The 23359-nt window shown below is 43.1% G+C and overlaps 1 protein-coding gene across 1 annotated transcript; it reads right to left on the bottom strand.

Annotated features, from left to right (window-relative positions):
* Positions 1-6460: 6460 nt before the first annotated feature.
* Positions 6461-16284, bottom strand: LOC149312791 (ADP/ATP translocase 1). Its single transcript, XM_089525382.1, has 4 exons — positions 16006-16284; positions 13029-13515; positions 11291-11431; positions 6461-8623 (listed from the first exon to the last, which is right to left on the bottom strand). The coding sequence occupies exons 1-4, from the start codon at positions 16114-16116 to the stop codon at positions 8466-8468; spliced, it is 897 nt and encodes a 298-aa protein (XP_089381508.1). The 5' UTR covers positions 16117-16284; the 3' UTR covers positions 6461-8465.
* Positions 16285-23359: the final 7075 nt, after the last annotated feature.

Consider the following 23359-nt stretch of genomic DNA (forward strand, 5'->3'; position numbering starts at 1 on the left):
TTTAATACAGTCCTGACCCATTTCTAGCCCTGCCATGGCACATGATGTTCACTCCACCCAGGAGTGGCTGCAACAGGGTATTTTGGTTTAATGGCCCTTTTTCTGGTAAACAGGAAATAAAACCATATTCCATTATATAATAGCTATATCTTGGCAACATAATCCTGTATTTATTTATTCTGGAGCAAGTTCCACTGAATACAGATTTTTCAGAAATAAGAGGGTATAAGATTACAGCCTAATGGTGTCAACTGCGATTGCTATGTTTAAAAAAAAGAAAAGAAAGAATAATAATTCTTTGCTTTCACACACATATTCCTTTTGTCTCTGTTGCCAACCTCTCATTTTAAAAGATTACAATGGCTAGAAAGGAGCCATATGAAGCCAGAAAATTGTATTTTATTTGCTCCTGTATATAGTACCATTCTCTTTGATTCCCAATCCCAAGTAGCTGACCAGACTGCAGCAACAGCTAAAATGTAATAAGAAAATGACATTAACAGCACAAAATGCCAGGTAATAACAACCACACTGACCAAACCAGTTACCAGGAAGGGAGCAATTTAATCCATTAGGCACTAATTCATTACATCTATTCTTGTAGTCCAAGAGGTGGAAACCTTGTGGCTCTCCTGTCAGTGTTGGACTGCATCTCTCAGCATTCTTCACTGAAGTCTCTGCTAACTAGGGCTACACCTGGAAATGGTTGCCACTTCTGTTGTAGTCAAACCATTTATTGAAAATGATTCTCTGAATTAGCTATACAGATTTCATCCCCTACAGCAGTTCTCTACTGTAACCAACACGCAGCGCTGCTGATGATAATAGCAGGTGGAGGGGTTGCCACATGTATGCCTTACTTTATAATTGTCCTGGCAAGAGCTTGGAAATAATTTGCTCGAAATGCGTTTGCTGGCTCTAATTCATTAACATTTTCAACCAATTTAAAATTCACAAGCTTAGTAAATGCCAAGAACATTAAATTTGTGAGCCAAGACTAACACTGTTCTCTTTTTGGGAGGCTAATTTGGAGTGGCAGCCATTTGGGCTGTTCTTAGAAATGTTAAATATTTAATTTCATTATTGAAATATTAATTATCTTATTTATGATTAACATGGAAAAGTAATTATATATTTTTATTAAAAAAAACAATTTGGCATTCATTCTAATATCAATGTTTACAATCTTTAGACTTATCCAGCTGAGTACTTTCCAAAACATTTCAGGTATTCTGCCATTCTGCACATCACAGTCCCTTGACATGTTTATCATCAGGCATGCCCTCCATTAAAATACTAATCAACTCTTATTTTCTCTCTTTCAATCAATTTGTCTTGTTATGCCTCATAATAATCACCCATGAGAGGGAGCGGAGCTTCTCAAAAAAGCAACATCTGAATTTGAATTGTGAAATGAAATGTCTGCTTTGGCAAATGAAGAGTGATTTCCCTGTGTGTCAAGGACTGTTTCTTTTAGTAGGCAGAGTGAGGAACCTACCTCAGATGGTGGATGCTGGGAGAGGTGATAGCTTTTAGATAGAGCAGTAAGTGACCAAGAGAAGGCAAGGCTTTATTGTGTGGGTATTACACAGATGTCTGTGTACTCTCTGCTTCTCTGATTCAGTAGAAAATGCTATCTTACTGCCAGTGCTGAAATAAACATTTAATTCAGTCAGCTTCTGCTATTGAAATAGGGAAATGGGAGGTGGGATGGCGGGTGGCAGAGCCACTACCTTGTCCCTTACATCTGGAAGCAAAATGTCACAGATCACCTGCATCTATCTTTAACCTCATCTGGTTTGACTTTGAACATTATACTGCCACACATATTGCAAAGAAGATACTGATTAAGAAACCTGCAATGTGCCATGAATGTCATTTCTTGGAGGACTAATAATAATGATAGCCATTTGACGAGACAGAGGGAGAACATAGTCATCTAGATTTTTGCATGGAACTGAGTGATGGTTGGCATCTTGAAAAGCTGTTGCACTGGGGCTTACGTCTGAATTGGCATGTCTAGAGTTTAGCTGTATTCTGTCCATAGCATCCCCAGACCTGGTGTTAGCTGGTGTTTGTGTGTGTGTGTGTATGGGGGGGGGGGGTGTTGGGGAAGGCACGGCAGTGGCCAAAACCTCTTCTCCTTTGTCATGACAGTGGCTTCCTCCTGAGGAGGGGGACACTACAGTGTCAAAGCCTGGAATGCCGCACTCACCCTTCTCACCCTGAAGTGGGAGGAGGATTTGACCAGGTGTCATCACTATTCTGAGGTGTCACCTATGCGGTTTGCATTGCCCGCATCCTTGTAGCACAGCTGCTCTATGTGCTTAGTAGGAAAATAATCAACATTGGTAAGACTGTATTGTCCTCTTTGTGTTGGCCATTGTTGGAATCCAACTGGAATTTAATCCCAAAACCCATCCCAAACTGGTATTTGAGCTTTGGGCCTAGAAGGATTAAAGGATCAAGAACATAGTCCTGCACAGGACCCATTGATATTAATGCCAGCTGTCCAGAAACATGGTAAAGCTCTCATTTATTACAATGTATTAAGATTTTGTTACCCCAGGATCAAGCCCTTAGTCACCCCTTTTCAACCTCTGGTATCAAATTAATATAAAAAAGGGGTGTTGCAGATAGGTAGCTACAAGGAGGGCAAAAAACCCAGCCATACCATATGAGGACATTGGGTGGCTCAGCATGAGAGAAGCCAAAGACACTTGGCCAAAATTGCTCAAGATCGAATTCAGCATGATCCTTTCACTGAGAAGAGTCATAGTGAAGAGGTATTATTATTATTATTATTATTATTATTATTATTATTATTAACCTTTATTTATGAAGCGCTGTAAATTTACACAGTGCTGTACATACAATCTTTTTAGTTAGACGGTTCCCTGCCCTCGGGCTTACAATCTAAAAAGACATGACACAGAAGGAGAAGGGAGTGGTGGAGGGAAAGGGTAAGAGGTCCAGCAGTTCCTCTCTACCTCCAAGGCCTGGACCAAGGCAGATGGACTGGAGGGAGGGCTTGGCTACATAATGGATGGTTAATCTTCTTCCAGGGAAAATACATACTCTCAAGTAGGATAATACATATACAGTACATAGCAATACAGGAAATGGTTTGATAAACAGGCACCAAAAGAACATCAAATAGTAAGCGACAATTATGCAATGCCTGGGAAGGCTTCTCTGAACAGGATGGTTTTCAACTCCGTTTTGAAGCTGGTTAAAGAAGTTATAGCTCTTGCTTGTGGGGGAAGAAGGTTCCAGGAGTGAGGGGCAGCAAGCGAAAAGGGGCGAATCCGGGATGAGGCAGAGGAAATCCTGGGCTGAGACAGCAGACCTTGACTACCAGAACGGAGGGCCCGAGTGGGAAGGTGAGGAGAAAGAAGGTCTGATAAGTAAGGAGGGCCCAGCCCATGGAGGGCTTTAAATGTCGACAGCAGGAGCTTATACTGAATGCGGAAAGGGAGGGGGAGCCAGTGAAGGGATGCCAACACAGGAGAGATGTGGTCAGAACAGTGGGTGGAAGTGATAATGCGTGCAGCTAAATGCTGGACAGAGATTAAAGGACAGAGGTAGACCTGAAAATGTCTTGTGTATAACAGGCAAAGAGAGTTTCCTTCTGGAAACGAAACCCTTTTTTTGTCTCGGGATATCCACGCCAATTGTCCAGTCATTCTTGCATATCTCATTCCATTTTTATTCCCTGGGAAAGTGATTTAACTCTTGGAAAAAAATATTTAACTTCTGAAATTCCATCCTTAGGATCCATTTCTTGCTAGAAATACATGTGCCAGTAGCACATCAGTTTAATTTGAAACCAGGCAGAACCTCTGTTTGGTTTCGACTGGACATGTCTGTAGCTGACCACCCCATGCATTGCCAGTAGCTACTGAACTATCCTAATGGAGTAATCTCACAATTGGAGACATGCTTTAGTATCGGTATAGTAGTTACTCTTTATTACCCTGCAACTCTCTATTTTCTTTTTTATTGTTAGTTCTTGAATGTGAAAGTGTGAGAGTGTGTCTGTGTGTTGATTAACAAACTAAAATGATTCGAAGCCTTCCTCTGGAGTTCTCTGAGTTAGGAACCGGTATACAAAGGTTTAGATTCCAGATTAACATTATCAAAGCCTTCTCGCTGCTTCTTATTGAGTTAAATTAATTTCCTCATTAAATACAATTTGTTGGTGCCCTCTTGGAATCCCCTGCAGTTTAGATAACAAGGTAATTCAAATAGTCCTTCGGTTTATGCAGGCCAGTCTCTTACAATGTTACCTGACAGTGAATTTTATTTTGTCAGCCTGTACATTTTAGGTATATATCACAGTGTAAATTAATTATTTTTTAACTCAGAGAAATCACTGTGATGGACAGAAAATCAGCACATAGCTGTCACAAGAAAGCAGGCGTGACTTGCTGTGTGTAGTGGACAATGTTCCAATAAACCCTTTTCTCCATCTTAACTTTTTCTTCTTGCTACAGCAGAAAGCCCTAGGACTTTAGTTTGACCTTTCTGTCAGAGAAATGAATGTGGAATGGTATGAGGTTCATATCTCTGTGTGTATATGCATGTGGAGGGGTATTGGTTGGTGTATGAACGGAATATGATCTTGAATAATATTCAGTTGCTCACAGGCTCAGCGCTCAGTAGTGACAGTGCACCTACAATGCATACAGGTAGTTCAAATTCTGTTCCTATGTAAAAAGGACCTATGCATGAGGCACTGGAACACCACTGTAAAGAGTAGGATACTGGGTTGGACAAACTTACTGTCTCATTTGTCTTATGTAGATCTTATTGTCAGAGCCTAGAATAATCCCTATTTTGGATGACAGCTCCCAGAATCTTTCATGCAGAGTACTGTTCATGTGGGATGGTATTTGTTTACTTAAGATATATATTTTTAATTTAGCATTTTCACTCCAATTACTTTGTGGCCTTCTTTGCTGATCTTTTCCATATGACTGGTATAGACATTTTCACAGCAATGCTGGGTTATATCCTCTGCTAATTAAGGGAACCAGCAATTTCCAGGAAGAAGGCTGGAAATGATTGCTCATCTCATATATCTGAGAAGCGAAGTGTGTTGAACAGCATCACATCATTTTTTTATTTTTTAAAAAATGGCGGTTGTTGCAGATAAAAACTAGTGGACTGAATCCAGACAATCATATTTAGTGTAGACTTACTGCTGCCACTGGAAGATAAGTTATTCATTAGTGATTTAAGCCAAATTAGTTTAAATATGTCAAATCAAGGTATGATTGAGTCTGGATCCAACATAGTAGCTGGCATCCTGTTAGTGGAATACTCTTGCTTAAATTTCCCCAAGGCCCTATGTAGTGGGGAAGCTATGGACACTGGTGTTCACTTCCTCTCTCCTCAGCACCAGAAGCCACCTTACATACCTGTACAGCCTCAAAAGCATGGTCATTCCATGTTTTGTTGGGAGCAGTTAGAACTGGAGAAGCATCTGGTTACGTTTCATAGCCAGATGTGAAAAGATTATAGCAACAGAGACCTCCAAAGGATCCCAGGTGTTTTCAGTGCTGAGATACTCATTTCATATGTGGCTGTGGGGATGTAGTAAGATGTTTTTCCAATTCTGCTTGCTTTCACAAGACAGAATGGCTGTGGGTCCTTCAGAGGCTTTAGTTCCAGTGGGTGGTATATGGCTCAGCATGCAGAACTACTACACTATGCTGAGCTATACAGGATCGTGGCCAATATCTATATGTATGCTCAAAGAAGGCAAGGCAATGCTTGCCATTACATTATGCAGCCCAGCTCTTAATACACACACACACACACACACACACACACACACACTATTTGTATCCCCATTCTTCTTTCAGAGTTCAGAGCAGCTGTATATTGAGACTGAGCTCTCTTCTATTGTTATGTGCCTTCAAACTGTCTGACTTACAGTGACCCCACCATAGAGATTTCTGGGTTAGTCAAAGGCAGGGATAGGCAACCTATGGCCCGCAGGCCGGATGCGGCCCGGCGAGGCCTTGGGACTGGCCCCAGCCTGGTCCTGCCGCCAATTGCTGTCGGGGCCTTTGGGGGGCAATTGTCTATAGAAGCCTCAGAAACATGCATTTATATTAACATTTAAAAAAAAATCAGCATTTCACGTGTCCTCCATTTTTGGAAAAAAAAAGTGTCTTCAATTTGAAAATTTTGTCCTACATTTGTCCTGGTTTATTTATATATTTAATTTTTTTTTAAAAAAAAATTAATTAATTATTTTTTGGCTTCGGCCCCCCAGTTGTCTGAGGGACAGCAACCTGGCCCCCAGCTCAAAAAGGTTGCCTACCCCTGGTCAAAGGCTTTCATAAGATGCATCTTCTCTGAAGATGCCAGCCACAGCTGCTGGCAAAACGTCAGGAATAAACTCTTCTACAACACGACTGCATATCCTGAAAAAACCACAAAACAACTATTTTTGGGTTAGTTTTATTCAAAGATTTACCATTGCCTTCCTTTAAGGTGGAGAAGAGTGACTTGTCTAAGGCCACAGTGAGTTTCCATGGCTGAGCAGATATTCAAACCCTGGTCTCCCAGAATCTTAGTCAAATACTCAAGCTACATCATATTGGCTCTCTTCTTCATTACTTTTAAATTCTAGCACCACATTCAACAGCTTGCATATGTGAGGTCATGCTGGAGTCATCAGTAGCTAATAGCATGGAGCCCTCCAAATTTTGTTGGTTGCAAGCCTCATCATCTCACTCCTTGGCAATGTTCCCTAGGGATGAGAGTCACAGCCACAAGATCTGGAAGGCATGTTACTTCATCCCTGTACTAGCAACTAGTACATGTTCTTTATTGTCTGTGCTTGCAATGACTGATGGAAATTGCAGTTCATACTAGAAATCTAGCAGCTCACCCAAATTAAATGTGTTTATGACTCACTGACTATGATTAGAAAAATAAAACGTGACTGCAATTTTAAAAAAAAAAGTAGGTCTCAGAAATGTTTATTTTTTACACCATTGTGCTGGATAATAAATCAAAGAGGGCTGTATCAAGGTGAGATTTGTAGTCTTTAAAAATGCTTGATTGTTGCTTTGAAATGTTTTTTCCCTTCTTCTAATAATGCCCCAAGTTCCTAATTAGCAAAGAGCTTTCTAATGCCAAATCAAGGGAATATTGCTGGAATCCAGGACAGCTGAAAGCCATGCATCAGCATACTAGCTCATCACAATTTGTTCATTTCTTGTTTTATTCTAAAGTATGCTGTACATTGCTGAGTATTATGATGCCTCTGGAGACACTTAATCTAGCAGGATGCTCATTTGGTTGTCTTCAATCAGTGTTTAGTTCAGAATTAACAAACACCTTGATCATAAAAGTTATCAAAGAAACTGTTTTGATAACAAACAGGCTTCAGAGACAAAATTCAGTGGACTTAATCTATGTTCTTATGAAGTATACAATATCTGGAAGTACACTTTGCTTTTATTTCCACCAAGCCTTATGAAAAATTGTTTCAGAATTATGTCTCCACAGTTGTTTCAGAATTGTGTCTCCTAAGCAGAAGTACATATAATGCTATGTGCTACACTACCTGCACTAAAAGCATCCAAGAACTGGTGGAGAAGGCTATAAGGAACTGAAAAGGATGATATTTTCTCATTTGAAGGAGGACAGTGGGGTGAGGGATGCCATGATGAATTGAAACTCTCATCATTCTTTTCATAATGAGAAGAAACACAGACCATAGAAGACTTGCTTAATCTTAATGCAGACAAATCAAGCCACTTCAGTCTTGTTGAAATAATCCTCTAGCATGTCTGGAATGTCCTGTATACTCAGTTAAACATTTCTTGGTGGTGTTTGGACATTCGTGGATAGGGAACACACACTGTTCCACATTTTGCTGCTTGCACACATATGAGACAGTTATTCTTGCTTAGCAGGCTATTGTATCATCCTGACAAAGATGATAACTACAGCATCTGTGAACAGCCTAAATATGAAATATATATATATATATATATATATATATATACATACACACATACATACATACATACATACATGTTCCATATGGCACAGCCTCCCCCTCAGGAGTTGTTATAAAAGAAATAAACATGGTGAGATTTTACTTAAGAGTGTTTATTGAATTCATGTTTCTATTGTTTAAATATTGTGTGCCAAGCCATTTCCAAGAAATGCACTTAAAACATAAGAATATATTACTGATATTTGTCAAATATTTATATGTACATAGAGGCCGCTCCAATATTCCATACAAAAATGTTTCATTTGTGATCTAATGAACAACCATTGCCCTATCTTACAAAACAGCAAACCTGATCTCTCAACTGGATTTGACCCATATTGCCATCTCTGTTTCCCTAGGAAATATTTAGTTGCCTGTTAAAACCACATGTAGATAACATTACAAAAAGAGAACATTTGAATCAAGCAGTTTGATTCTCTTAGACATATTTCTTGATCTCATCATACAAGACTAATACAAAAGCACCACCCATGCCTCTCAACACGTTGGACCAGGCGCCTTTGAAGAAAGCCTTGCCTCCTTCATCTTTTGCTATCTTCTTCCAGCAGTCGATTGTGCCCTTGTACATGATATCAGCTGTGGAAGACAACACGTGCAGGTAAAGCATATTGTAATCAAATGTGCCATAGTTGGACAAAAATAACAGGGCACAGTAATGCAAAATGTTCAATAACCCACCCTTAAAAAACTACTGATATCCGACATCAGCTTCTTAGTTACCAAATCATAACTAAATAGCCTGACTCCCCCAATCTCACATTAATAACCAGCACCTGTACTGAATGAAGGCCTGTTCAGATGCTGATTAGGGCACAAGGAGGATAACATTTCCAGCCTTCTGCCACCAGTGAACAAGGCTGCAAAAAGAAATTGTGATGTGGTCCTGCTTCTGGTTGTTGCACCCTCACTGGCAGGAGGGATGGAGACGTCATTCTCCTTGTGCCCCAATCAGCAGCTGAACAAACATCCTTCGCTTGATGCAGCTGCTGGCTGTTAAGGTAGGCTTGGGGGGCATTTACGATCATGGCAACAGTGCCATGAACATGACTACACAGTGTTACTAAATATGGAGCAGTTACAGGTCTGTAACTCTAGGTTACAAAGCTGTAACTGCAACACAGAATGCCAGTCAGAGTTTGGAAGGTTGTTTGTGTCAGTGCTGAGCATCCCCACTTTTTTTGTGTGCAGTGCTTGGCTTCTGGGTGGGTTCTCAGAAACAGAGAGCTCTGAGAAGGTTGGGGTGCAAATGACTTACAACACAGGACAGGCAATTCTGCAAGTCAGGCTTCTCATAGCTCTCTGGCTCTGAGGTCCCATCCAGAACTCAGGTGTTACAGAAACAGACTGCTCAGAGCTTGCAGTTTCCTTCTCCCAATGAGAAAGACAATTGCTTTTTCTGCTTTCCCTTGCCACTGTTACACTGTACAAAGTGCAACCACTAGTATAACAAACCATTATACTAGCATAGTGTACCAACAGGACACTGGCCCAAAAAGTAACTTTCTCAAGCTCTGGAAGTAAAACTGGAATGCTGCTCAAGAGTCCTTAGCTGCTTCAATGGGACAAGGAGGAAACCATAGAGTTTAATGATTTAAACAGTTAAATTACTACCAAGAAAAATTCTATTTAATTTCCCCCCCAGTGTACATATGTTGACCAATATTCCGCATCAGCTACTTAGTTGAGTATACTTATCTAAGTAACCTCTACTAGCTCTCTCCCCCATAGGCTGTATCCGCACTGCAGAAATAATGCAGTTTGACACCAGTTGCCATGGCTCAATGCTCTGGCATTCTGGGAACTGTAGTTTTGTGAGGCATTTAATCTTCTTTGTCAGAGAGCTCTAGTGCCACAACAAACTACACTTCCCAGGATTACATAGCACTGAGCCATAGCAGTTAAAGTGGTGTTGATCTGTATTATTTCTGTAGTGCAGATGGAGCCAAACATGATGGAAATGTCATTCACCCATGCTCCAGTCACTGGCAGAAAGGATCTCCTTATCCTCATGCTTCTGATGTAAAGTAAGTTTGGGGGAAGTTATGATCGTGGCAATAGTGTCAAATCATGCTTAAGTAGTGATCATGAGTATTGAATAGCTACCTAGATTTACTTGTTCATAACTGTATACTTAACTAAGAGGGTGTGAAGACCGGCATCTTTGGCTGACCTGGGGGCAGAGTTGGAGCATGGCGTCCACATGATCCATACCCTGATTCCACTCCCAGGCCAGCATGATGCCGTGCGCCACTGTGTGCCACACCACACAGTGGCCGGCATCAAGGCACTCCTCTGCCACTGTGTCCACATGGTGCAGAACCAAAGGAGCACTGAAAAGTCATGATGCCAGTAGCTATGGCGCCCCTTCCACAGCACAGAAGGTCCTGCTTTTTGCGGCTCTTTTTCGTGCTGCAGAAAGGTGAGATCAGGGCTGTGGCATGCAGTTGCGTGGCCCTGAACTGCCTCTAAACGGGGCGGCTGCAGGACACCGGTCTGTACAGTCCCTCAGTTGTTGGTGTAAAATGCTGGTCAATGTAACCTCAATGCATTTTCACATACGTAGTTTTCATTAGAAGGGTAGTACATAATAAGCAATCACTCTGAACTGCTCTTCATTTTCAGTTCATAAAAAACCTGGGTCCTTTGCACTGATATCCAGACCCTTCCATCTTCATGATGTCCTCACATTCTCTAGTCATTTACTCTCTATGTGTTTGCTTTCAGAGAGATGAAAGATAATGACAAATAGAAACTCTGTATGTGTGTGTGAGTGAGAGATAGAGACAAAATACACTTTGAGTACAACACCTGCAGAATCAGACTATTCAGGGTATTTCTTATTTGTTTTATGTTTGATTGATATATTGATTTATTACCTGCTTTTTTCCCTAAATGGGACCCATAAACTGCTGTTAAGATATTCATATAACATATTTAGAAGTTGTACAGGTAATATTCATGACAATATCTTGCACGTAGGCACTTTTTAAAATAACTGATTTAAGAAAATTTTGCAGTTGTATTTAATTAAAAAAATAATTTTTAAAAAAATAATTTAAGCAATCAATTGAATTTATCAGTCCTGCTTCTAAGTAGATATAGAATTGCATTGTATGTCAAAATAAATCTGTTCCAATTTTACTTCTTAAGAAGGGAAGGCATTTAATTTAAGTTTTCTTACTTCCTTTGAGTCTTGGTGGGCACCTGTTTACCCTCTATATAAAGGAAGGGTTAATTTCTTACCTCCTTTCCTGCCAGACTGCATCATCATCCTACGTCGGACTGTATCAAAGGGGTAAGAGACCAATCCTGCTACTGCAGTAACAGTCTGGGCTATCATCCAGCTTACAATGATGTGCACATTCTTTGGATCAGGAAGCATACCTGTCATCAAGAGTAGCCAAAGATGTAGGGAGGAAGAGGCAGGGAGGAGAAGAAGGAAAGATTATCAACATCATCTTACCACATCTACCTCATTCACATGCATACTCTTATTAATTCAAGCAACAGAGCAGACAAGGACCTAATTCAGCAAGGGTAGTACTGCAGTCTAAGGTATTTTGCAGTGTTAACACTGATATCCAGAACGCAGAACAAATTGATTTTCAGGACTCTCTGACAAGAGAGTTACAACTCCACTAAACTAATATTGCATATTTCCTCACAATGGAAAATGAAGAGTTAATCAAGGCTGCATCTGTACTGCAGAAATAATGCAGTCTGACACCAATTTACTTGCCATGACTGCTGATGTACAATGGACAAAAACATTTAAATTATTAAATACATGATTAATAGCAAACTAAAATTCTTCTTTGTGGGTTTTTTGGGCTATGTGGCCATGTTCTAGAAGAGTTTATTCCTGACGGTTCACCAGCATCTGTGGCTGGCATCTTCAGAGAATGCTGGATTGTACGTTGGTTTTTATGAATTGTACTGTTTGGTATTAATAAGGGGGTCTGATTGGGTTATTTTGTAATTTGTATTTTGCATTTGTTGTACACCGCCATGATCGTAGGAATGGCGGTATATAAATGGAATAAATAAATAAAATAAATAAAAAATAAATGCTGGCATGGAAGAGAGTTGGGTATGTCAGGAATAAACTCTTCTAGAACATGGCCACATAACACGAAAAACTCACAAAAAACTATGGATGCCAGCCATGAAAGCCTTCGACTTCACATTTAAAATTCTTCTTTTAAAAAAATGTTCTACAAAATCCCTCGGAGTGTGGTGGAGTCTCCTTCCTTAGAGGTCTTCAAACAGAGGCTGGATGGCCATCTGTCAGGGATGTTTTGATTTAGATTTCCTGCACGGCAGGGGGTTGGACTGGATGGCCCTAGCAGTCTCTTCCAACTCTACGATTCTATGAGTTGCACTGGAGGACATAGAGATTCCTAGAAAGGTGTTCTCTTGGGTAATTCTAATTCCTTTTAAAAGTTAAAAATAGCTAAAAACAGCCAGAGTAGGTTTTGCTGCCCACTGGAGGTTTCCTTCTGATATGGAGCCAGCTGACCTCTCTTGGAAGGGATTTCCATGGGTGTTGGCACAAAGGAAGCCCAGTCCCAACCTAACATCAAGGGGTGCTGAACAAGTGACAGTGCCCCCACTAGGAAGTTTATATGAGGGGGATACAAAGGTGGGGTAGAGTAGTCAAGCAGCAGGCAAGATCAGAATTAGTAATTGCCTCATTGCCTAGACTGGTAATTTAAAAGACTGGTTAGTCATCAATGTTCTCCTTTAAAGGTTCTTTGCCTCTGAAGTCAAGAGAGCACCAAAGACAACATGAAATTAGCTCCTTGCCTACATGCCAGATGAATCATTTTTCTCATAAATCTTCAAAAATAATTGATAAGAAGAATGGTGGACATTTAAAAATGGGAGAAAAACTCTGGTTGAACCCTGATGATGAAGAGCATAGGCTGTGTTTTGCCACTTCTGAGAGCTCCACAAACATCACCAGGCATCTTTTGCTTACCCTTAGCTGTATCATAGACGCCAAAATATGCTGCTCTGTAGATAATGATGCCCTGGACTGACACGTTGAATCCCAAGTAGAGACCTTTCAGGCCATCAGATTTGTAGATCTTGGCAATACAGTTGCCCAACCCAGTGAACTGCCTCTCGTTCAGGCCTTTCCCCACATCGGCCGCTAGCCTGGTCCTGGCAAAATCCAGAGGGTAAACGAAGCAGAGAGATGTTGCTCCTGCAGCACCCCCAGAGGCCAGGTTGCCAGCAAAGTAACGCCAGAACTGCTTGTGCCTATCCACGCCCCCAAGGAAGATCTGCTTGTACTTGTCCTTGAAAGCAAAGTTGAGGGCCTGGGTGGGGAAGTAGCGGATGACATTGGCCAGGTTGCCTCTCCAGAAGGATATGATGCCTTGCTCCTTGGGGATCCTTACCACACAGTCTATGATACCCTTGTATTGGTTTGCGGCTGTGATCTGCTGGCTGGCATGCTGGACCTGTTGAAAGAAGGGAGAGCAAAGCAGGAAGGGGAAGAAGTGGAAAGGAGGATCACTGTCACCCAAGTCATGATTGTGTGCCTTTAAGTCATTTCCAACCTATGGCAACTCTAAGGTGAACTTATCATGGGGTTTTCTTGGCAAGATTTGTTCAGAGGAGATTTGTCATTGCTTTCCCCTGAGGCTGAGAGTAAGTGATTTGCCCAAAGTCACCCACCAGGTTTCATGGCTGAGCGGGATTTGAACCCTGGTCTCCAAAGTAGTACTCCAACACTCAAACCACTACACCACAGTGGCTCTCTTACAACATCTCTAAGGAAAGAAACAGCCATTCCTGTTTCTGCAACTACAGTCTTATCTCTCATTTGCTGCCAAAGCAGGCCATCTACTTCATACAGGACAAACACACAACCGTTGCACAGAATGCCCAACTACTTACCTTGGGCATCAGAACTGTGTAGTTTCTCTTCCCCTCATCAAATAATTATTCTTAGAATCATAGAGTTCACCCTACCATATTGTATTACGTTGTAGTTTGATTTCCATTATAGCACATAAACCTTTAATTATTTTGGTTATTCTGGTGTGTTTATGTCTATAACATAAAAAAAGGATGATACTATTTTCAGCAAGATGGGAAATTATCTGGTCACATCATCTTTCTTCCATCTATATCACCCTCTCAAGAAAGGTCCTTCAGTTGACCTCTGTCCACTCTCACACCACTGGTAGCAAAGCATATTTATATATTGGTCTAGTTCAATATTACTGGAACATTCTGGTCTGAAATCCAAATCCTAGGCTTCATTGCCAAGAAAAGCTCACTGGGTGACCTTAGGCCAGTCTGTGTCTTTCATCTTGACCTTCCTCACAGGGACACTGGTATGAAAAGGGATCTTTAGCAGCTTTGAGATTAACCGTGCAAAAGAAGTTGTTCGTAGACTTGGTCTACTTACTCAGATGCAACTGAATCTGAAAGTCAATGAAAATCTATGTAAACTTGTGCTACAATTTCTTTTGTGTTATGAAAGCCTACGAAAGCTCATGCTGCAACTTCTTTCGCACAGTTAATCTCAAGGTCTCACAAGATTCCACTGGCACATTGATATTCCCAGACTAACATGGCTATGTCTTTGAAATCCACCTTGCGAGGATACTGTGAGGAGAAAGGGGAAATACAGGAGCTGTTCATTCTGCCTTGAATTCGTTAAAGGAAAGGCAGGATTTAAATGTTAAGTTTGTTGCGTGCCATAAAGTCATTTCTGACTCATGGCAACCCTAAAGTGACCCAGGATTTGTTCAGAGGAGGTTTGCCCTTCCCTTCTCCTGAGGCTGAGAGAGTGTGACTTGCCCAAGGTCACCCAGTGGGTTTTGTGGCCATGCGAGAGTCACAATCCAACACTCAAACCACTATGCCATAACCACACACACAAGCATACTTAAAAAACAACAACATACATGTGCAAATGCCAGTTTCACTGACATTACGTTGACATTTTAAAGTTTGAACCCTTTGACTAATGATGGGTACTTTTGGGATTTGGCAGCATATGCAATGGTACCCCACTGCCACCACCTCCACCAGAGCGAAAGACCTACGATCTGAGGGCACACTTACACTTTATAAACTGCTTTAGGGCATGCTAGTTAAATGCACTGATGATAATAATATTCATAATATTTATTTATGCAGTACAGAAATGTCCTTGCGATTGCTATTTGTCCCATACACTGGCTGCCCTGTGCTATAAACAGAGCTGAGGGAATGAGGGCTCTTGTGTAACCAGAACTGCCCAAGTAGAGTGTCCATATTTAGTCACTCCAGGCTTGTGCCCATCTGACTCCAAGAATTCCCACTCCTCTGGTCTCGAGGCAGAAGTCTGCAGGATTCTTGCCTTTAAACATGCAGCCCCAACTTGAATTGGGGAGAGGGGATTCCCTTCATTGCCATTCCCAGAAGGAACTCGTGTCTTTGTAAGACCTAGGTTGGATCCACAGTGGAGGATGAACCCACTTTGAGCCCGCTTTAAGGGCCATGCCTCCAGGCTATGGAATTCTGGGGGTGGTAAACCCTCTCTGAAGAAGAAACTTGCCAAGCCCCATAATAGGGTTGCCTTTTTAGGGTCGCCCTAAGCAACTTTGGGCAAGTCGCACTCTCTCAGCCTCAGAACAAGAAACTCGCAAACCCACTCTGGAAAAAGAAACTTGCCAAGAGAGGGTCGCCATGAGTCAGAAAGGCTCTGTTCTGGTCCCTCGACAAACAAAACCGCCCCCAGAACAGAATTCCATACAGCCCTGGGGCCATGAGCGCTTAAAGCGGGCTCAAACCGGGTTAATCGTCCAGTGCGGATGCCATGCAACTCTTACTCCTCGAGCTTGACCGAAAGCCGGTGCCAGTGAAAGGTGGCACAGAGTGGGGCGCGCTGGTGGTGAGCCCCTGGGTCCCTCTTTCCCCGTCCTCCCCGGACGCTGGGCACCCCTTTCCCTTACCTGGAGCAGCAGCTTGACCCTCTCGATGGGGGCCACCGCTGTTTTGGAGATGGCTGCGGCGATCCCTCCCGCCAAAAAGTCTTTGAGGAAACTGAGCGCCTGGTCAGCCATGGTGGGGGGGGGGCAAAGAGGGGGGCCAAGCCCAGGACCCTCGGGTCACAGGGAGGAGGGGGCTTCTTCCCCCCTTCGAAACAAAACCACCCGCAGCAAGGCACCCCCAGCCCAAGGCAGCCCTATACCTCCCCAGCCCTTGCTCCAAATGGAGAGGGTCCTGGGCTCCCCCGACTATTTATAGCCCCCCTGGGTCTCGCGATAAGAGGAGGGTCTGCAGGGCAGGCATTGGTCAGGAGAGCCTCCTCTCTGTGGCTGGGGCTCTTGCCCTCAGGGCCAGCCCTTGGGCCGGGGACGTCTGCAAGGGCAGAGCAAAGTCGCAGCCCCCTCCAGCCACACCATGTGCTGCAGGAGAAGCGGCTATTAATAGCCCCCCGAAGGCCAGCCCTGAGTGAGGGGAGCCAGGGGCAGAGAGGGAACCCTTGGGAAGGGATAGGGAAGGCCCAGGCCAGGCCAGCAGGAGCCCCAGGGAGAAGCCCCGAGAGGCCTCCCTCAGAGAGCCCAGGGCCACCAAGCATGCCAGCCCACTGGGCTCCTGCTGGGGACTATGAGAAGAGCTGCTTGTTGGGTTGTTGTTGTGTGCCTTCAGGGCCTTTCTGAGTCTCATGGCCACTCTAAGGCCTCTCTTGGCAAGTTTCTTCTTCAGAGGTGGGTTTGCCATGGCCCTCCTCTGAGGCTGAGCAAGTGTGACTCGGCCAAGATTGCTTAGGGTGACCCTAAGGCGACCGTGGGGTTTTCTTGGCAAGTTTCTTCAGGGGGGGTTGACACGGTCATGCTTTGAGGCTGAGCGAGTGTGATTTGCCCAAGGTTGCTTAGGGTGACCCTAAGGCAACCCTATCATGCAGTTTTTCTGGCAAGTTTCTTCTTCAGGGGCAGTTCAGCATGGTCATCCCCTGAGGCTGAGGGAGTGCGACTTGCCCAAGGTCACCCAGTGGGTTTCCATGGCTGAGTCAGGATTCAAACCCTGGTCTCCAGGGTCCTAGTCCACCGCTCAAACCACTCTGTCACACTGGCTCTCCGTGTTGTGTTAGTTGAGGAAAACTCCTCCATAGGGCTGAGGGCGTTCTGGTGTCCCCACAGGGGTCAGGGTGACCAGGTGTCCTCATTTTCCTACATTTAAACCTTCTTTCCAGAAGAAATGGCAAAATGTCCTTTGTTTTGAGCCTGACTAAAAGGCATGAATTTACATTCCTATGAGTGTTTTTAGCTTTTGTTTTGTAACATCCTATGTTTCCCCCGAATGTCCTCCATTTTGTGGTGCCATGACTTCCTCTGCAGTTAGAACCTCTGGTCCCCCTGACAGAGGGGTCACTAGGGGGTGTGTGTGGGAGGGTGCAGACCACACCAGGTGACACTCAAGTGCAGTGACTAGACCAATTCCCAAACATCTGCCTTTGGACAGAAATGGACTGTGGTGTTGATCTTGTAATTTTAAGGTACACTTTTAATTTGGCTAGTGGTTTCCATGAGATTCAGTATTTGACATAGTTGTTTGAGTGGTGGACAATTCCCTGCTCTACCATGAGACCTACTGGGTGACCTTGGGCAAGTCACATGCTCTCAGTCTCAGAGGATGGAAATGGCAAACCCCTTGTGAAGAAATCTTGCCTAGGGGACCCTGTGACAGGTTTGCCTTAGAGCCACCATAAGTTCGAAATGACCTGAAGGCACACAACAACAACAAAAGTTGTTTATGTCACAGCTGTTGCCACTACATTCTCCCTACACCCAAGAGAGCCACTGCGGTATAGTGGTTTGAATGTTGGACTGGGACTCTGGGACAGCAGGATTTGAATCCCCGCTCAGCCATGGGATCCCACTGGGTGACATTGGACAATGCACACTCTCTCAGCCTCAGAGGAAGGCAATTTATTATTATTATTATTATTATTATTATTAACCTTTATTTATAAAGCGCTGTAAATTTACACAGTGCTGTACATACAATCTTTTAATTAGGTGGTTCCCTGCCCTCAGGCTTACAATCTAAAAAGACATGACACAAAAGGAGAAGGGAGTGGTGGAGGGGAAGGGGATGAGGGCCAGCAGTTCTTCTCTACCTCCGAGGCCTGGACCAAGGCAGATGGACTGGAGGGAGGGCTTGGCTTCTTAATGGATGGGTAAACTTCTTCCAGGGAGGCCTGTTGGAGTTAGCATGCCTCTCTAGTAGGATAATACATATAAAATACATAGCAGTACAGGAAATGATTCAGTAAAACAGGCAACAAAAGAACATAAAATAGAAAGTGACAGTTATGCAATGGCTGGGAACGCTTCTCTGAACAGGATGGTCTTCAACTCCGTTTTGAAGCTGATTAAAGAAATGATGGCTCTTGCTCACGGGGGAAGAAGGTTCCAGGAGTGAGGGGCAGCAAGTGAAAAGGGGCGAATCTGAGATGGGGCAGAGGAAATCCTGGGCTGAGACAGCAGACCTTGACTACCAGAACGGAGGACCCTAGTGGGAAGGTGAGGAGAAAGAAGGTCTGATAAGTAAGGAGGGCCCAGCCCATGGAGGGCTTTAAACGTTGACAGCAGGAGCTTGTACTGAATGTGGAAAGGGAGTGGGAGCCAGTGAAGGGATGCCAACACAGGAGAGATGTCAGAGCGGTGGGCGGATATGATAATGCGTGCAGCTGAATGCTGGACAGAGATTAAAGGACGGAAGTGAGAAAGAGGAAGCCCAGCCAGGAGGACGTTACAGTAATCAAGTCGTGAGACCACTAGGGCATGGACCAGGATCTTGGCAGTAGAGGCAGAGAGATAAGGTCGGATTTGGCAATATTGTATAAGAAGAATCTACAAGCCTTGGCTGTGGTCTGGAACTGAGGGATACACAACAGAGAAGAATCAAAGATAAAACCAAGACTGAGGGATTGCTGGACTGGTTGAATAGAAATGTTGTCCACAGAGACAGAAAAGGAGTGTTGAAGGGTAGACTTAGGAGGAAAGACAAGAAGCTCCATCTTGGACATGTTGAGCTTCAATCGCCGATGGCGCATCCACTGCAAGACAGCAGTGAGACAAAACGAAACTTGCTGTTCAAGTCTTGGAGAAAGGTCAGGGGTGGAAAGATACAGCTGGGTGTCATCAGCATACAGATGGTAGGAAAAACCAAAAGAGCTAATGAGTTTACGTAAGGACAGTGTGTAGAGAGAAAACAGAAGGGGACCCAGAACAGAGCCCTGGGGAACTCCAACAGATAATAGAACAGGAGAAGAAGTCTGACCCCCCTGCAACTACTGCAAAAGATCTGCCAGACAAGTAAGAAGATCTAAACCAGTCGAGAACAGAGTCTGAAAACCCAAGGTCAGAAAGTATATCAACTAGAAGGCAGTGATCAACGGTGTCAAAGGCTGCAGACAAATCAAGAAGGATGAGAACAGAGTAAAGGCCATTAGCCTTGGCCTGTAAAAGGTCATTCGAGATCTTAGTGAGAGCTGTCTCTGTAGAATGCCATGGGCGGAAACCAGACTGAAAGGGATTGAGGATGGAGTTGGCTTCAAGAAACTCAAGACAGCAAGAATAAACAACCCGTTCCAAAACTTTAGAAAGAAAGGGAAGAAGAGGAATCGGACGATAGCTAGACAGAGAGGAGGGGTCAAGAGAAGGTTTTTTCAGAATTGGGGAAATGAGAGCATGTTTGAAGTCCGACGGGAAGGAGCCTGTAGAGAGAGAGAGATTGAAGATATGGAGAAGAGAGGGCAGAAGAGAAGGAGCTATAGAAATTAGAAGACGAGTAGGAATTGGATCAAGAGGACAGGTTGCAGGTTTGCAAGAGTTCAGAAGTGTAGCGAGTTCATCCAAACAAGCAGAAGGAAACAGAAAAATTTTTAGGCGAGGGCGAAAGAAGATTGTGAGCAGAAGAAGAATCGGGAGGGACTATCCCAGAGCGAAAAGTGAACAAATCTTGCCTGTGAACAAATCTTGCTGAGGAAACCTAGTGACAAGGTCACCATGAGTCAGAAATGACTTGCACACACCTATAACCCTACCCCTATTATTGCCATTATTGTTCATACACATTTATATCTCAACATCACACACCTGTGCAGGAGTTCATTTATTTAAAACAGCTGTAGGAAGCTGGGGGCAGGGGCAATTTAAAAACAACTCAAAGACATAGTTTTTTGTGGGGTTTTTGGGCTATGTGGCCATGTTCTAGAAGAGTTTCTTCCTGATGTTTCGCCAGCATCTGTGGCTGGCATCACAGCCACATAGCCCGAAAACCCCACAAAAAACTATGGATGCTGGCCATGAAAGCCTTCAACTCTACAAACTCAGACAGTTTCCAACACTTAATATACAATTTAGTTGAAAATTAGATGTGCTAAAAGGCAGGAAATAAATGCACAAGAACTACATGTGGACTGATGTGTCTTAACTTTGCAGCCCACCTTTTACCATTTCCCAGACATTTTGGACTACAAATCCCACCACCAGGCTGTCTAAGAACTGTAGAACCTATAGTCCAATGACACTAGAAGGCACCTGGACAGGAAGGCTCTTATATCACTTTTTAAGCCCAATATTACAATATCAGCTCAATAACTAGCAGCAGCTATTTAGCACAATAAGAATTACATCTTGGTCCTTTGGTTGGTTGGTTGGTTGGTTTAGGAAGCCCTTCTGGGGTGTTTTTCTTCTTCTTGGTAGGTCTCCTCTGTCTTAAAAGAGATGCCTGAAGCAGAAGACACAAAGACGTGAAGATTTCTTCATCACTGTATCTCCATGCTAGGGAAAACATGTTGCCTATCATTATATTTCATTTATTTACTCATTTAATTTATACCCTGTCTTGGACCCAAGGTGGCTTACACAAAACACATCTAAAAAAAATAAAAAATGGTTAGCACAAAAAATTAAAAATAACTGAACAAATCTGTTAAAAACAATATTAAAGCATTTTAAAACACATTTAAGACACAAGTAGTTAAAGTCCTATTAAAACTCCTCCTGCTACATGACCTAAAAGGCTTGTTTATATATTTTTAAAAGTAAGTCTTTGCTGGCAGGCAGAAAGAGAGCAGAGAAGGTGCCAACCAAACCTCCCATGGGAAGGAATTCACATCCTGGGAGCAGCCACTGAGAAGGATTTCTCCCTGTACTTAACCAAACCTGCTTTGATAGTGGTGGGATTGAAAGAAAGCCCTCCTCTGCATAACTTGAAAGCTGGGCAGGCTCACTGTAGCTTGGCACAAGAGCTTACCAGGAAAAGTGACAACCCATCTTTTGCAGTCTGAATCTCATTCATTCTCCAAAGAAGCTTAGTCAATAAAATCCCTAATATATGCATAGGTCAGTGAGGTTGATCTTAAAGACAAGATGCAAAGAAGGGTAAGCCTCCTGTATCCTTATAAGTTGCATAGGGGGGAAAAATTGGCAGGGGTTTCATGGCAAGTTGAGAGATGCTGCAGGTAATGTTCCTAGTTGTCACTGAGGGATAAAGGAGCCCTCCATTCGAGAGGGCTAGCTTTATTTTCATTCAGCCACAGAAAGCCACTGAATGGCTTGGGGAAGTCATACTCTCTCAGCCTTAAGGGAAGGCAAGGGCAAACTCCTTCTGAACAAATCTTAAAATCCTGTTATAGGTTCACCATAAGCCGGGAGGGACTTGAAGACACACAAGAACAACAGAATCTGATCTTAGAACGCTTTGTAGTTTCAAGTGACAAGGACAATAGTAAGTCCTGCATTCTCACATGCTCTACATACTGAATCCTTCCAACTCACTATTGTGTGCCCTTCCGACACAGGTCTTTCCCAGCCTTCCTATGGAGATCTTTTAACTGGAAACCTGAATGACTGGATCTACACATTTGTCTATGAAAAGCCTCTGTTCTGCTGCTAAGTTTTATAAGATATTCAGAAATATAGCTAAGCGAGGAATGTGTATTCTTGTTTAAGGTACCTGTACTAAACTGCTTGCAAATGCAATGCAGTGTCTAAAATTCAGCTGAGAGGGCTTTTCTGTTGCCAACAATTTTTCTCCATCTCTGGATGTCAGCAGGAGGAGTTAATTCTCTCTTAGTAGTTTTCACTTGCAAGGACAGCCCTTGCATGCGATTAGAGTGCAAATGTCACTACAGGGTGGGCAGGGGCCTGGAGAAGGGCTCCAGGAGCACATGACTAGGAAACGGAAAGTTCGTAATCCAAAATGTGAAATGGGAGCACAGGAGGTACTTGGGTACAGTGTGACATGCCTGCTACCTGACATCATCAGTCTTGTGAGTGTACTAAAATACACTCACATCCTTGTCTGTATTATTTGCTAGATGGGCATTTTCACACTAGAGGCTAAAGCTATGGGCTTTTGTAGACTGGGAAGTAACCCCTACAGAACAATGTATACAGTGCATAATGCTTCTGTAGTTCATAACACTTTCTGCCATAAAACACACTGGCTAAAGTACACAAACACCAGCTGATCCCAAAATGACATGATTTCTTCTTTGTGCATTTGACAGCAGTTTGATATGAAGAAATTCTGCTCACCTGGGGATACTACTGTATGTCCAGTTCTGGGCGCCACAATTCAAGAGGAATATTGACAAGCTGGAACATGTCCAGAGGTGGGTGAGCAAAATGGAGAAAGGTCTGGAAACCATGGCCTATGAAGATAAGTTTAGGGAGCTGGATAGGTGTAGCCTGGAGAAGAGACAGTTAAGAGGTGACATGATAGCTCTGTTTAAAAATGGTAAAGGATGTCATGCTGAAAAGGGAGCTTGTTTTTTACTACTCTAGAGACTAGACACAGAACAATGGATTCAAACAACAGCAAAAGAGATAACACCTCAATATTAGGAAGAACTTCCTACAAAGCTATGCAACAGTGGAATATGCTGCCTTTGGCAGTGATGGAGTCTCCTTTGGAGGTTTTTAAGCAGAGGCTGGATGGCCATCTCTTGGTGGTACTTTGATTGTGTCTTTCTGAAATGCAGGGTTGGATAGGATAGCCCTTATGCTCTCTTCCAACTCAGTGATTGTATAACGTTATCATTCCTCTTGACTGGCTATGGCAGTTATAGAGATTAGGGCTCCAAAACCTGTTTAATACTTCAACTTGCCCATTCCTGGTATAGGTATAAAGACTAAATCAGATGTGATGGGAGACTAACTGAAGGTGTACAGATGGACACAGTAGTGACTGGTTGTTTCATCATGAAGCTATGGCTTCCATGTCAGTGGTGAATCTGGCCAGGTTTGCAGTCAGAAGTTTAAAGGTGCTATTCAAAGTGCTGAATTA

The sequence above is a fragment of the Sceloporus occidentalis genome, unplaced genomic scaffold (assembly GCF_023333645.1).
Source record: "Sceloporus occidentalis isolate IW3139 unplaced genomic scaffold, rSceOcc1.0.p SCAF_5, whole genome shotgun sequence".
In the NCBI taxonomy this organism is placed as follows: domain Eukaryota; kingdom Metazoa; phylum Chordata; class Lepidosauria; order Squamata; family Phrynosomatidae; genus Sceloporus; species Sceloporus occidentalis.

Excerpts from the sequence above, each read along its gene's own strand:
- LOC149312791 (XM_089525382.1), bottom strand. The coding sequence starts at position 16,116 with ATGGCTGACCAGGCGCTCAGTTTCCTCAAAGACTTTTTGGCGGGAGGG. Across the intron at positions 13,516-16,005 it reads GGGTCAAGCTGCTGCTCCAG|GTCCAGCATGCCAGCCAGCA; the intron begins GTAAGGGAAAGG and ends TTCTTTCAACAG. Across the intron at positions 11,432-13,028 it reads CGTCTATGATACAGCTAAGG|GTATGCTTCCTGATCCAAAG; the intron begins GTAAGCAAAAGA and ends TCTTGATGACAG.